This window comes from Phyllostomus discolor, chromosome 14 (genome assembly GCF_004126475.2).
Source record: "Phyllostomus discolor isolate MPI-MPIP mPhyDis1 chromosome 14, mPhyDis1.pri.v3, whole genome shotgun sequence".
Taxonomy (NCBI): Eukaryota; Metazoa; Chordata; class Mammalia; order Chiroptera; family Phyllostomidae; genus Phyllostomus; species Phyllostomus discolor.
This window is the reverse complement of record NC_040916.2, coordinates 28,070,934-28,084,239: the sequence shown is the minus strand read 5'-3', so window position 1 is coordinate 28,084,239 and position 13,306 is coordinate 28,070,934. Positions and strand designations below refer to the sequence as shown.

At 56.2% G+C, this 13,306-nt stretch overlaps 1 protein-coding gene across 1 annotated transcript; it reads left to right on the top strand.

Moving 5' to 3' along the window:
* The first annotated feature begins 4,546 nt into the window (after positions 1-4,546).
* LOC118498105 (butyrophilin subfamily 3 member A3-like) lies at positions 4,547-13,142 on the top strand. Its single transcript, XM_036015212.1, has 9 exons — positions 4,547-4,732; positions 4,947-5,288; positions 6,923-7,204; positions 8,502-8,765; positions 8,876-8,896; positions 8,976-9,002; positions 10,213-10,239; positions 10,650-10,676; positions 12,457-13,142. Exons 1-9 carry the CDS (start codon positions 4,579-4,581, stop codon positions 13,140-13,142), a joined length of 1,830 nt encoding a protein of 609 aa, XP_035871105.1. The 5' UTR covers positions 4,547-4,578.
* The last annotated feature ends 164 nt before the right edge of the window (positions 13,143-13,306 follow it).

Here is a 13,306-nt window from a genome sequence, read left to right as displayed (position 1 = left end):
GGTGGCACTGAAATCTGGGGACATGTCAGTAAAGCAGGGCATTCTGGGTTTGTGCAAGACTTCTTGCAACCTGTCGGATGCAGGAAGGAGCTATCCTGACCAGGTACTGAGTTTGTGGCTGGGTTTGTGGCTCAGCTTCAGATCTGGAAACAGATGTAAAAGACGTCGGGGTCATTGCTGGGCCGTGGTTACAGCTGCCCGTTGGTGCTGCCGCAGCTCTGGCAGGGCCAGGGCCAGGGAGCACTTTGTGGGAACTTTGTTTTCCTCCTGGTCCAAGTGGGTTGTCTGCATCCCGGTGAAACCTTGTCTGTGGGGGCTGACATTTCCATGTCCTGTAGCTGTGACTTGTCCCCAAACAGTCTGTGGATCCCCCCGTGTCCAGTGGAGAGAACATGACTGGAAGGAGGACGACAGCGTGCCGCCACATCCCAACCTCAGTGCTCTTGTTAACTGAGGAGAGTCTGCACTGTTCTCCCCAGTAACAGGGTCTGACACCCCAGGGTGTGTTTGGAGAGCTGAGACCTTCTGCACGTCAGGCCTGTTCCCCCACCCCTGCCGCCCTCAGGAAGGTGGGTCCTGTCTCTTCCCCTCACTGAGGAGAGAAAGGTCAGATGAAGAGGTGAGAAGAGGGGGGAGGTGCAGCAGGAGTTCTGTAGCCTTGGGCCCGGGGATGGAGCTGGCCCGATGGGAGCTGCAGCCTGGAGTCCAGCGGCATCAGCCCGGCCCAGGTGAGCCCGCTGGACCAGCGGCGCCCAGCGCGCTGCAGACTGACAGGCGGGGAAAGACGATGTCAGTAGAGTCCTCTGAGATGCGGGGCATTTGCTTTGAAGCTCGATTGCAACAGTGTCTCTGGAGGCCCCAGGCCGCAGGTGGACCCTGCTGCTCCCCAAGTCCCCTGACAGACACACTCACAGTCTCTCCCGTCCAACCTCAGAGAACACAGGTCCTGCAGCAGAGGACAAGTGAGCACACCTGAAACCCAGGTGCAGCTCAGGTGAGGGGCAGAGGGTGGATGGACCTTCTCAGCAACGCCCCCATGAACCTTCCCTGGAAAACCTGGAACCTGCCCATCGGCCCCTGACACACCGCCCGTGGGAACCTGAACACGGTGCTGCCTGGGAGTGGATCTGAGACCTGAGTGTCACAGGGGCCAGGACAGGTGGCCTGGGCCTGCCCTCTCTCTGTCACACCTGCACTGGGCTCTGCTGTCAGGGACATTAGCCAACGACCACAGTGACCCTGTAATTCCTGCACCCTCCTCTCCTCCCACACTGCCCTCTGCTGCTCTGTCCTGGTTCCTCTGCTAAACACACTGTGACACAAGTGACATGAAACAGGTGTGTACAGTGAGATACTGCTCACACACACCCACACCCAGGACTGATTCACGCAGGTGAGCACACAGAGAGACCCAAGAGTGGGAGTCAGGGCTGGAGCTGGTCTGCATTGCTCCCTCCAACACGGGTCCTGGTTCACACCAACCTTGCTCACTGGTTTCTGCCAGCAACTGATGAGACACAAGGCTCGGAGCCAATCAGAGAACAAGGGTTTTCAAAGAAGGACTTTGGCCTGTTCTCCTTGCTGAGCACCCTTTCTCCTTCCCCACCCTTTCTATCAGATCATAGACACACCTGTAATAAAGAGCCCTGGAGTACCTTTGCTCTGTGATTTTCAGTTGAGAGTTCAAGGGTTAATGACGGGGAACTGGTGAAGGCCAGGGCCACAAGCCTCCTTAGGAAGGAGGGTGAGAACCTGGGGGAGCCTGCAGGGTGTCCCTCAGCCAGAGAAGGAGTGTGGTGCTGTGAGCCTGCAGGTGAGGGCACAGGGGGAGCATGGAGCAGGGCAGGTAAGGTCTGCACTGGGACACCTGTGGGAGGGAGACAATGGGAAGGGGGAAGCTGGACACCTGCCCGTCCCTGGGAACTTCCTGTGGTCAGAGAGGAACAAGGCCTCTTAAGTCTCTCCTGCTGGTCTCTGGGAATGTGTTCTAGGACTTTCTAGGAGAGAGGTTGACACCAAACCCAGGTTCAGCTGCCTGCTGCTCATAAGCCAATAACTGAGAGACAGGGACTGGTGGGAGGCAAGTAGGTCCATTCAAGGGCCCACAGCTGGAGAAGACGGGGGTCCCTCCTGACAAAGACCATCTGAACAATGGACACAGGCAGGGGTTTTTGTAAACAGAGAGAAGGAAGGAAAACAGAAAAAAACACAACAAAGACACGGAAAGGAGGGTGCTGAGAGTTCTGCATGGAGGGGACAATGTGCCAACAGCACAGTCTGTTCAGGTGACTGGTCGAGGTCAGCAAATCTCCCAGAGCTGAATGTCTGAGGGTGGAGTGAGCTCCTTCTGAAGTTAGCGTCTGGAATTCTTAAGCAAAATGGCTGTTTATCTGAGTCACATAAGTTAGCAGGTCATCATTTACAGAGATAGTGGTAAAAGAGTGACTGGGTTACCAGGTGTGTGTCTTAAAATGTTATGGTAAAACCCTGGCCACTGTGGCTTAGTTGGTTGGAGCATGGCCTCACACACCAAAAGCTGGGGGTTCGGTTCCTGGTCAGGGCAGAAACCTAGATAGTGGGTTCCAACCGAGGGTCAGGCAGCCTATGAGAGGCAACCAATCGATGTTTCTCTCTCCCCCACTCTCTTTCTCTATTCATCTCCTACTCTCTCCCCCTCTTTCTTCTCTCTCAAAAAGCATTGAAAAAATGCCTCCGGGTGAGGATTAGAAGACAGAGATTTATATGTAAATAGGTTCATTACAAAATTATTTGTAAAATAGAAAATTCTGAACCCCCCGCATACAGGACAGTTGGAGAAAGAGTCCACACACACTGTCTGACCACAGAGGGGGTTCCAGTCCATGCGTCTGCACTGACTCTTTGGAAAACTGTCTGTTCAGGTCCACTGCTCATTTTCTAAACAAGACTGTTTGTTTTTATTGGTGTTTAGTTATATGAGTTCTGTATACATTTTGCATATGAAGTGCTTTTTTAAAAAGTAGGTCTAATCACTATCTGCATTTTATTTTATTTATTTATTTCAAGATTCCATTTACTTATTTGTAGAGAGAGGGGAAAAGGAGGGAGAAAGAGAAGGAGAGAGACAATGGAGTTCAGGAGAAACACCAATCGGTTGCCTCTCACAGGGCCCCAGCTGGGGACCTGGCACAGAACCCAGGCCTGTGCCCTGACTGGGAATCGAACTGGTGACCTTTTGGATCGCAGGCGGGCACTCAACACACTGAGCCACACCAGCCAGGGTAAAGTACTTTTTAAATTGTATTATTGGAAAATACCTTCTTCATTTAGTAAATCGTCTTTCCTTTGGTTGATGGTTCCCGTGCTGTGCAAACGCTTGTTAGTTGGTCACGGTCCCATCTGTCTGTTCGTCCTTCCTTGCCCTCGCCGGAGGAGACTCACCCAAAGGGACGTCACTACGAGCAGAGCCACAGCGTCCTCACCGCCTGTGTTTTCTCCCGGTTTTCTGGTCTCAGGTTTCCCTTAAATCTCTGATCCACTTTCCTTTCCTGGCAGGTGGTACAAGAGAATGACCCAGGTACATTGCTTCTCCCATGTCTGTCCAGTGTTCCCATGGTTTTGAGAGACTCCTGGCCTCATTGTATGCTCCTCCCTCCGTCGTCACAGAGTAACTGACCACGTAAGGGAGGGCTCCTTTCTGGGCTCTGCTCGGTCCCGTTGAACTGGAGTCTGTGTTCATGCTGGAACGTTGCTATCGGACAGGGTGACACCTCCAACTTCCTTCTTTCTCAAGATTCATTGGCTATTTGGGGTCCTTCTGGGTCCATAGCAAGTTTAGGATTAGTCGTCCTACTTCTGAGGAGAAGAGCCCTGGTGTTTCACAGGCCTCGCTGGAACCTGTGTGCTGCTGTAGCCCTGAGCACACTCTGTGTGTGTGTTAAACCTTCCACCCGCGAGCTCAGTGTGTGTCCTCCCACTGATGTGTGCGCGCTCCAGGTTCCCTCCTCATCGTCTTCCAGTCGTCAGGGCACAGGTCTGCCACCTCTTGCCTTACATTTGTTCCCAGGTATTCTATGCTTTTTGATGAAAATGTAAATGGGATTTATAAAGATTCTCCCTAACATGAATCATCAGTAGGGTATAGAAGTACAGCAGGTTTCTGATTTTGTATCCTGCAAAACATGCACGTAATTTTTAGAGTACAGGGTGCAAAGGACTCTCCTGCTCTGGATGGAAGGGGAGCCCCTGGGAGGGGCTGAGCAGGAGGATGGTGAGGGGTCACGACGTCCTGGCTGCTGTGCAGAGCATGGCCTGCAGGGGGCAGCAGTGGGATCCGGGACCTGGGACAGAGGGGCCTGCTTTCTGCAGAAGGTGATGCTGGGGGTCCACACCTGGCTGTGGGAGGGAAGTGCGGGGCAAATAGACGGATTCTGACCACAGGAGAGCCCCAGACTCCCTGATGGAGAAGGTTAAGGTACATCCATAATGGTTAGATGTTTCATGGGTTGTTTCCATGTTGCTATCCAAGGTTAGGGGACTCCCCAGCAGGTACTTGCAGAGGAGGCTGTCGGGGTGGCCCTTGGGAGGCAGCCTCTCCATATGGAATCTAAGGCTTACAGGTGGTCACTGCTACCCAGCCCCCTGCTAGTGTTTCTACCTGCCCAGCAGGGAACGATGGTGAGGCTCCTGGTCCTCCGTCTGCCTGCCCTCCCTGTCTGCCTCGCCGTGGTCCAGCTGCTCAGCCCCTGCTCAGGTAGGACCTGCTCTGCGTTTCTGCACCTGAAGCCTTCACCTTGGGGCCCAGTCAGGACCCTGGATCCCCCCACCCCTGCAAGACCCATCCAGACCCACCTGTGTGAGGACTGAGCTCCTGTCTAGGTGTCTCTCCCCTCGCCCTCCCTGCTGGGTCAGCCCCTGGTCCTCTGGCCCCAGCTCCCTCTGACGGAGCCCCCCCTTCTGATGACCAGCTCAGTTTGCTGTGGTTGGACCCCGTGCACCCATCCTGGCCATCGAAGGTGAAGACGCTGAGCTGCCCTGTCACCTATCCCCAAAGATTAGCGCTGAGACCATGGAGCTGATGTGGGAGCGAGCCAGCCCCAGGCAGGTAGTGCACACGTACGCACACGGGCAGGAGGAGACGCCGGCAGCAGAGTATCAAGGGAGAACTTGGATTTTAAGAGAGGACATCACTGCGGGGAGGGCTGCTCTCCGGATTCGGGACATCAGAGCCTCTGACAGAGGAACATACCTGTGTTATTTCCAACATGGAAACTTCTATGCAAAAGCCCAGGTGGAGCTGAAGGTTGCAGGTGAGCCTCAGGTTTGATCTGTGCTTGTTTCCTGTGGGGTCAGGAGCACAGGTTCCAGGCCCACATGAGAGCCGTCTCAGCTCCTCACCAGCACCTGCCCTCCTGCCTCCCTCCCTGCTCTTCTGAGCTCCAAGACAGACCCAGGTTGTCCCCCAAGAAGGGCTCCTCCTGCATCCAGTAAAGAGTCCCTCACGCCACCCACCAGGTCTCAGCAGGGAAGTGGAGGCCGGGGATGGGAAGGAGGAGGAGACACCCCACAGTGGGTGGCACACAGATGTTTGGGTTCAGTGTGTCCCAGACTGGGGCCCTGGGCCCGCCAGGTGCCCGTTGCTGTAGGTCCAGGGTGCTGAGCTGCAGGGACAGCACCTGTGGTGCCCACACCATCCAACCAAAGGCCCCGGGACACACGTGCAGTTGAACAGGTTGTGTCCATCCCTGGAGCAGGGAGGGGGGTCTACAGGGGAGGAAACTGGGGTGTCTCAGAGAGGGGGTGCCAGGGAGGACTCGGTGTGACCTCTGGGCTGTCAGGGGACTTGGGGGGGTGTGGAAGCAGGGCTCTGCTCTGGGCTGGGTGCTGTCAGGAAGGTGCAGGGGTGTCATGGGTCACTCCCAGCCAGGACAGGGGAGAGTGGTCACTGCTGAGGTCTGCACACTGTTCCTGCTTCCTCTGTGCTCAGACCGACTGCTGAGTGGTCTTGACTTTGTCCTGCCCCGTCCCAGTGACAGAGTGACCTTCTCTGAGGTGCTGCCCTGTGAAAGTGCTCGTGTCCGGGGGTCAGGGCTGCACTTCACCTTCTCAGGACACAGCCCCGCCCTGGGCTTCTGCCTGGTGGGTCACTGGGGAGCCCAGCAGGGGATGGATGTTGGGAGGTACTGGCTTTGTTCCTGCAGGGCCTACTGAGCCAGATACTGTCCCTCCCTGTATATCACAGGTCCTTTGAAGAGAGTCCTTCCCACAGGACTCTGTCCTCTCAGATCTGTAAGGGGCTCCCTCCCTGCTCCCCTTGTGTTTAGGGATTCAGTGTCAGTAGGAAAAACCCACAGTTCCTGCCTGGGTCAGCGCTCCTCTGTGGAGAAGTGTTCCCCTCTCCACAGTCATGTGATAGAAACTTCCCACAGTGGAGGCTGACACCTGCAGCATTAATTAGAGCAAGAGTTTCACACGGGGACATACATGTAGCACACAGCTCGGGAAGCAGCAAGACAAGTGCAGCTCCTTCCCCCACATGGCAGGGCAGAGGCTCACACAGGACAGACAGGAAGGATGGGGCACTGGGGTGAGACCTGCTTCAACTAAGGGAGAACTTATATGCTTGTCTAGGGTGGGGTGAGGGGCTGTTCCAGGAACCAGCGTGTCTGGGCCATGGGGGAGGGGAGGGTCCAGCAGTCTCTGAGGGGATTTAGGGGAAACAACCTCTGCTCTGGCCCAGATCCCCCTGGATCCAGCAGGAGGGTCCAGCGGTGGTCAGGCCGTGGTCACACGGTGGGTCAGTCTCTCCTGCACAGCACACTCTGGGGACAGCTCCTGTGAATCCCTGCTGGGCTCATCCAGGGTGCGTGTGCCCCTCCCTGCTGTGGAGACCCCCACCAGTGCAGAGGGCTCCCCAGGATTCAGACTCACTGTTCCTCCCCAGCGCTGGGCTCTGACCCCCACGTTGACATGAAGGGCTACGAGGCTGGAGGGATCCGTGTGGAGTGCACGTCTGCCGGCTGGTACCCGCAGCCCCAGATCCAGTGGAGAGACGCCAGCGGACACAGCTTGTCTGCTGAGGTGGCCACAGAGGCTGCAGACCCCCAGGGCCTCTATGCAGCCTCAGCCTCTGTGATCCTGGAGGACAGCTCTGGGGAGGGGGTCTCCTGTGTCATTAGAAACCCCCTGCTGGGCCAGGAGAGGTCAGCCAGGCTTTCCATCCCAGGTGAGTGCCCTGCCCACTGCCCTGGGCTCCTGGGTGGCCCCTGGGGAAGGTGTGGTTGTCTGCTGCTGACCTGGGTCTGTGCAGGGGACAGAAGGGACAGAGCAGGGACCTGCTGCTCCTTCCCCATGAAGCTGTTTGTGTCACAGACACCTTCTGAGCACTTCCTGCGGCCACACACGGTGCCAGGGGATGGGAACTGGGGGCAAAGGGTCAAGATCAGCAAAGTTATGAGAAAAGGGGGAAAATATGTACAAAGCAAATCTTAGAAAAAGGGCTGATCTCCTCAAAATCCAAAAGTACCAAGTAGAGCAATGAGCAAAGAACAGGAAGTGTCAGTTCACAGAACAGGAAATGACTCAGGAAAAGGTGTCTGATCTCCCTGATTAGGGAGGTGATTCCCACCTGTGAGACTGGCAAGAAAGGAAAAACGAGGTGATGGTGACACATTCTGATGGTGGAATTTTGGGGAGACAGTGACTCTGAGAGGTCTGTGTCAATAAGCACAACTGCCCCTGGGGACACCAGAGCCACCTTGTCCAGACTAGTTATTCAGTTGTACAAGACCCCACTTCTGGGACTTTACCTGACAGATCAGCTCACATTTGTGTGTAGTGACTCATATAAAAGGTTATTTCCTTTATCATTAATTATAATAACTAAGAGTCAGAGACGGTGCAAGTGCCCCCGAGGGGCCGTGTGTGCAGGGGGCGCTGCCCTGTGAGAGCAGACACAGACCTGCTCCCTGTGCTGAGGCGGGAAGGTCGCCCAGACCCGGGGGAGCAGAGGGAACCACCTGTGGACCCGCTGGTAAACAGTGCTGTTGTCAGTGTAAACAAGATAAATTAAAAGTATATCTATGTTTTTAAAATTTAATAAAAGTTTCATGGCACTCACTATGTGTCAGGCACTGTGTAAGCATTAATTTAATCCTCTTACTGAACAGGACAGCAGGAACAGGTGGTTAAGTCATTAGTTCAAGGTCACAGAGCTAGTCAGGCAGAAGATCCTGAATTTGAACCCAGGTCCTCCAGCCCCAAGGTTCACATTTTTAATCACTACATAAACTGACTCAGAAGAAGCTAATAAAGGGCAGAGGGAGGAGCAGTGGAGAGAGTCCAATGACTTTGTATATGTTCTTTTATATTCAAAATATTCCCTTGTGAGAGGCAGTTCCTTCAAGACAACGGTTTTACATGCCAGTGAAAGTTCTGGGCACTTCGGGGAGAGAACGATTGTTTTCAGTCCCCAGATGCTCTGAGACCCAGGGTGGCGATCAGCTGAGGCTCACCCTTCGCAGGCCCCTACTTCCGGAACGCGCAGCCCTGGGTGGTGGCCCTGGGCGTGACCCTGCCGACTCTGCTGGGGCTCCTGGCGGGGGCGGGGTACTTCCTGTGGCGACAGCAGAAGAAGATCCAGGCCCTGTCCCAGGAGAAGGAGAGGGAGCGAGTGGAGAAAGAAGCAGCTCAAGCGGAGAAAGCAGCAGCTCAGGCGGAGAAAGAAGCAGCTCAGGCGGAGAAAGCAGCAGCTCAGGCCAAGGAGCAGCGGGAGCGAGGCGCCAAAGGTGAGGCCCCGCTGCTGGTGGTCGCCACCTCCCGGCCCCACCCCGCACCCACCACAAAGGTCCCCTATTCGATCCCCTTTAAAGGACTTTCTTTTCCTGCTTATTTCCAGAGAAGCTGCAGGACGAACTCAGTAAGTGACGATCCCCGGCCCACGCATCCTGGGGTCTCTGCATTACCCATGTCACTGACCCCAAGTTTGTTCCCTGCAGGGTGGACAAACATCCCGTACCTACCAAGTGAGTGACCCGGATTGGCCTCTCAGCCTCTCTGCTCGGATATTTCAGCCCCTTCCCTCCCCTCTAACTCCCAGGGGAAGGATGAGGACGCTGATGGAGGACCAGGCAGGGGTCTGTCTCAGGGGGGAAGGGGCTGCCGTCTCTCTCCACCAGGGGGCGCTCGTGCGAGAAACCCCAGGGAACCCCAGAAAGGAGAGTGGGTGGGTCAGGGGATTCAGTGTGTGAGTCCTTCCCACCCTGATTGTTTCACAAACTCTGTAGCCCACTGACACAAAAGGCAGAAGGAGCGAAAAGTGTCTTAAAAACAGGAATGGTCATGTCGGTTGTCACAGACTTACCGTCACCGCTGAAAAAATAGTATCTGAAATTTTCCCATTAGGTTGGTCCACTGTTTCCGGAGTAGGCAGGAAATAATGCAGATTGAGGGGAATGAATCCCAGCACACAGGTACACGCGTGTGTACACAGGGCAGCGTGTGCGCAGACACACCCAGGTCCTGGAGAACGTGGTCATCATTTATATGACAGGGTCGTGGTCCAGGTGCCCCAGGGGACGTCTGACCACAGATAGTCCTAAACCCTGAATACACGAGGTTTTTCCTTTGCACGTAAAGGAAGGCTTCTCCTTGGCACAGCAGCGTCACAGCATCACTGTCCTTGCACGTTGGAGTCGTTATTAAGTAGAATAGGGGTAACTGAGCACCAGCGCTGTGACACTGCCACCATCTGTCTGTCACAGAGACTCTCCTCAGGGACTAAGCGGGAGGGACCCCCAGGGTGGATCTGCTGGACTCAGGGGGATTCCTGAGGGGGCAGGGCAGAGCAGACAGCAGGGGACCTCATCACGCTGCTCAGAGCAATGTACAGTTTACAATTTATGAATTGTTTTTTTCTGCAATTTTTGTTCACTGCTCCCCAACTGTGGTTGAGAGAAGGTAATGGAAACTTCAGAAGCTAAAGCGGGGATGAGAGGTGACTGCTGCACAGACACGGACAGGACAGCTGTGCAGTGACCCTGGGACAGCCCGTGCAGGGCGCCTGGGGGTCCTGAGCTGCAGCTGATGGAAAGAGGAGGGGGAGCCAGGGAGGGAACAGGCAGAGGGGGAGGTGGGGAGGGTGGGGGCAAACAGGAAGGTGACAGGGGGCCACAAGGGAGAGAAAGGAACCGACTCAGAAATGACAGTTCAGGTGACTGTCTGTCTCCATTGCAGGTGAGGAGCGGTCTCAGGTCTATGCAGGTGAGTGAGCCTGAGGCTCTCTGGTTTCCAGGCTCCTGTGGGGGAAGCACGTGCAGCCTTTCCTGCTGGGGGAGGGGCCATCCCATCCAGCTCAGAGGCTCATTCTCTGTGTCTGCACCACCCCCTCCTGTCTGGTCACTCAGAGAGGACCTTCCAGACCCAGTGTCCCCTCACCTTGCTGACACCCACGCCCACACCCGGCACAGCCTGGTTGTGTCCCCACAGCCCCAGCGAGATGGGGGGAAGCCCAGCACTGGGAGAGGGTTCAGCCTGGTCCGCAGAGCTGCAGATGAAGGGAGTGGACGCTGGAGGGGACTGAGGAGAGGAGAGGGAAGAGGCTCAGTGAGGACAGTGGGTGGGGGGGGGACAGAGAGAATGACCTTTCCTTGTCTGTGTCTCCTTCCTTCCAGAGTTGAAGGCAGCAGTCTTCCAGCCTGGTGAGTGGGTCCCTCTGTGTCCCCAGGACAACCCCCGAGGGCCCCTGCTCCCTCTTTCCTCTCCAGCTCTTGCCTGAGGGAGGTGAACTGAGGTCGTGGTCTCAAAGGTGTGCCCACCTGCTCTCCTGAGCCCAGGGACCAGGGACAGAGGCCGTCCTGGGGCCCACAGTTCTCTGTGGGAGGAAGAGGCAGGAGGGGCCGGGCTGGAGGGAGGGGCTGCAGAGAGAGGGAGGGGGTGACCTGACCAAGCTCCTCCCCTCCTGCCCCTGTGTGTCCCGAGTTCTGCCGTGTTCCACAGTCACTACTGCTCTGTGGGGGCTGGGACAAGGACTGAGTGAGGTGGTGACTGTGTGTTGTCAGAGCACCCACAGGAAACAGACGGCCTGTTTGAAGGGGGTGTTTGTCTGATGGTAATGACCATGGTGAGAAGGTGTCTTAAGAACTAAAAACGATGCAGACAACTCCTCAGACTGCGACAGACTGTGCTGTAGGGTGATTCACCCACAGAGGTTCAGGGTCAGAGAGGACAGAGGACCCCACAACCTGCACAGATTATCCCCTGACAACACACCCCTCACAGCACTTTCTCACACTGTGACTCGGGCACTGATGACTGACAGGAACAGGGACAGAGAATGGGGCAGCACCAGCCACACCTCCCGGTGGTCCTGTGACAGGTGACCCTTTATCATCCACACGGTCCCCAGTGTGGAGCTGACCTCGGTGCCCCTGTCACTCTGGCTGTTGGTGACAGAAGTGCTCACGGCCGTGTTTAAGGGACACGGATGACCGTCACCTGGAGGCTTTGGTGTGCTGGCTGAGGACAGTGAGGTGGGTCAAAGGTCACAGCAGGAAGAGGTGAAAGAGATCCCTGACACAGAGATGGGGTTGGGTGGGTTCACAGTGGCAGGTGGGGTGACATTAGGGAAACCAACAAGGACTTTTGGGACCCCAGGGCTCCCAGCAGTGGGAGCTGTGACCCCCCTGGGCTGAGGGCAGATGGACAGGGAGGACTCCCTGGGGCCTGGATGGGGGCAGCTGGGGCTCAGGGGGGGCTCTTGGGGGAGGTGCTGGGGTGGAGCATCTCCTGGGGGACGTGGGGTCAGCGCTGTGCCCCTTCTCCTCCCTCCTTCCCGTGTTCAGCCTGTGCCTCCCCTTGGCCAAAACCCACAGTAACCAGAGCCCAGGGGCCCAGGGGTGCTGTCCCTGGAGGACTGAGTCCTGGGCCAGGGGGAGTGGGACAGGTGGGGAGTGGACCCCAGAGCACCTGGAGCCCAGCCTGGCCCCGAGCACAGGAGGGACATTGTGTCTGTTGTCACACCAGGCACTTCCTCTGTGCCCAGCCTGGGGCTCGGTCTACCACCCAGTTGTCCTATTCCTCCCCAGAGACCAGTGTTTTACCCCCAGTTCACAGACATGATACTGAACTCGAGATGTTCTGTAGCTGGTGTCTGTGGGAGGAGAGACTGTGCAGGGAAGGACGTCCCCCACCTCAGGGGGCAGAGCCAGGCTGACGTTTAACCCATGTGACTGTGCAGCACAGGTGGGCTCAGACATTTTCGGGCAGAAACAGGAAAATGGTAGATTCCCTCCTCACCCTCCCCTTCCTCACCAATCACAAGACCCCTGCATTTCCCTGGCACGGCTGTGGGTCACGGCCAGGGTGGGCTGGGGACGCCCTACTGTGGGCTTGGCCTCCTGCCCAGAGCCTGGTCTTGAAGGCTGAGGCTCTGAGGTCCAGAAACCATGGCTGACCCCACGCCCTCTGACCCCCCTGCAGCGGATGTGTTTCTGGATCCAGACACGGCACACCCCAGACTCCATGTTTTTGAGGACAAGAGGAACCTGCAGTGGGCAGACATACAGCACAAGGTGCCAGAAAACCCCGAGAGATTTGTCCGGGAGTACTGTGTTCTGGGCTGTAAGAAATTTACATCTGGGAGACATTTCTGGGAGGTGGAGGTGGGGGACAGAAAAGAATGGCGTGTTGGGGTGTGCAGGGAGAATGTGATGAGAAAAAGAGGTGTTGAAATTGCCCCTGAGAATGGATTCTGGACAGTAGAGCTGGTCCTTGCCAATGACTACGTGGATGTCACATACCCGGAGAGCACACTGACCGATGTGAACCCCCCTGAGAGGGTGGGGGTTTTCCTGGACTATGAGCTGGGGCAGGTCTCGTTCTACAATGCCCTCAATGGGTCTCCCATCTTCACCTTCCCGCACACCCGCTTCTCTGGGCCTCTGAGGCCTGTTTTTGGGATTTGGACAAATGAGCCCACTCCCTTGACCATTTGCCCAGCGCAGAAAGAAGTGAGGAGAACCCTTCTGCCTGACCCAGGGCCTGACCCTTCCCTGGAGACCCCAGTGTCCCCAGGCTCAGCTGGTGGGAATGGGGACTCTCAGGCTGAAGAAACATCTATGCTTCTCGGTGCCCCACCTGGAGCTGAGGGCCTCCTGGACAGCTAACCTCTCAGCGAGAAAACACTCACTAAAAGCACACTGAGTGACGAGCTTCACTGACACTCACTCAGTTTTTCCACACGAGAGACAAGGAGACCAGGGTGCAGACAGTGAGTTAACTTTCCACAGGTGACTCATCTGGCCTCGAACAACCAGAGCTGACGTCTATA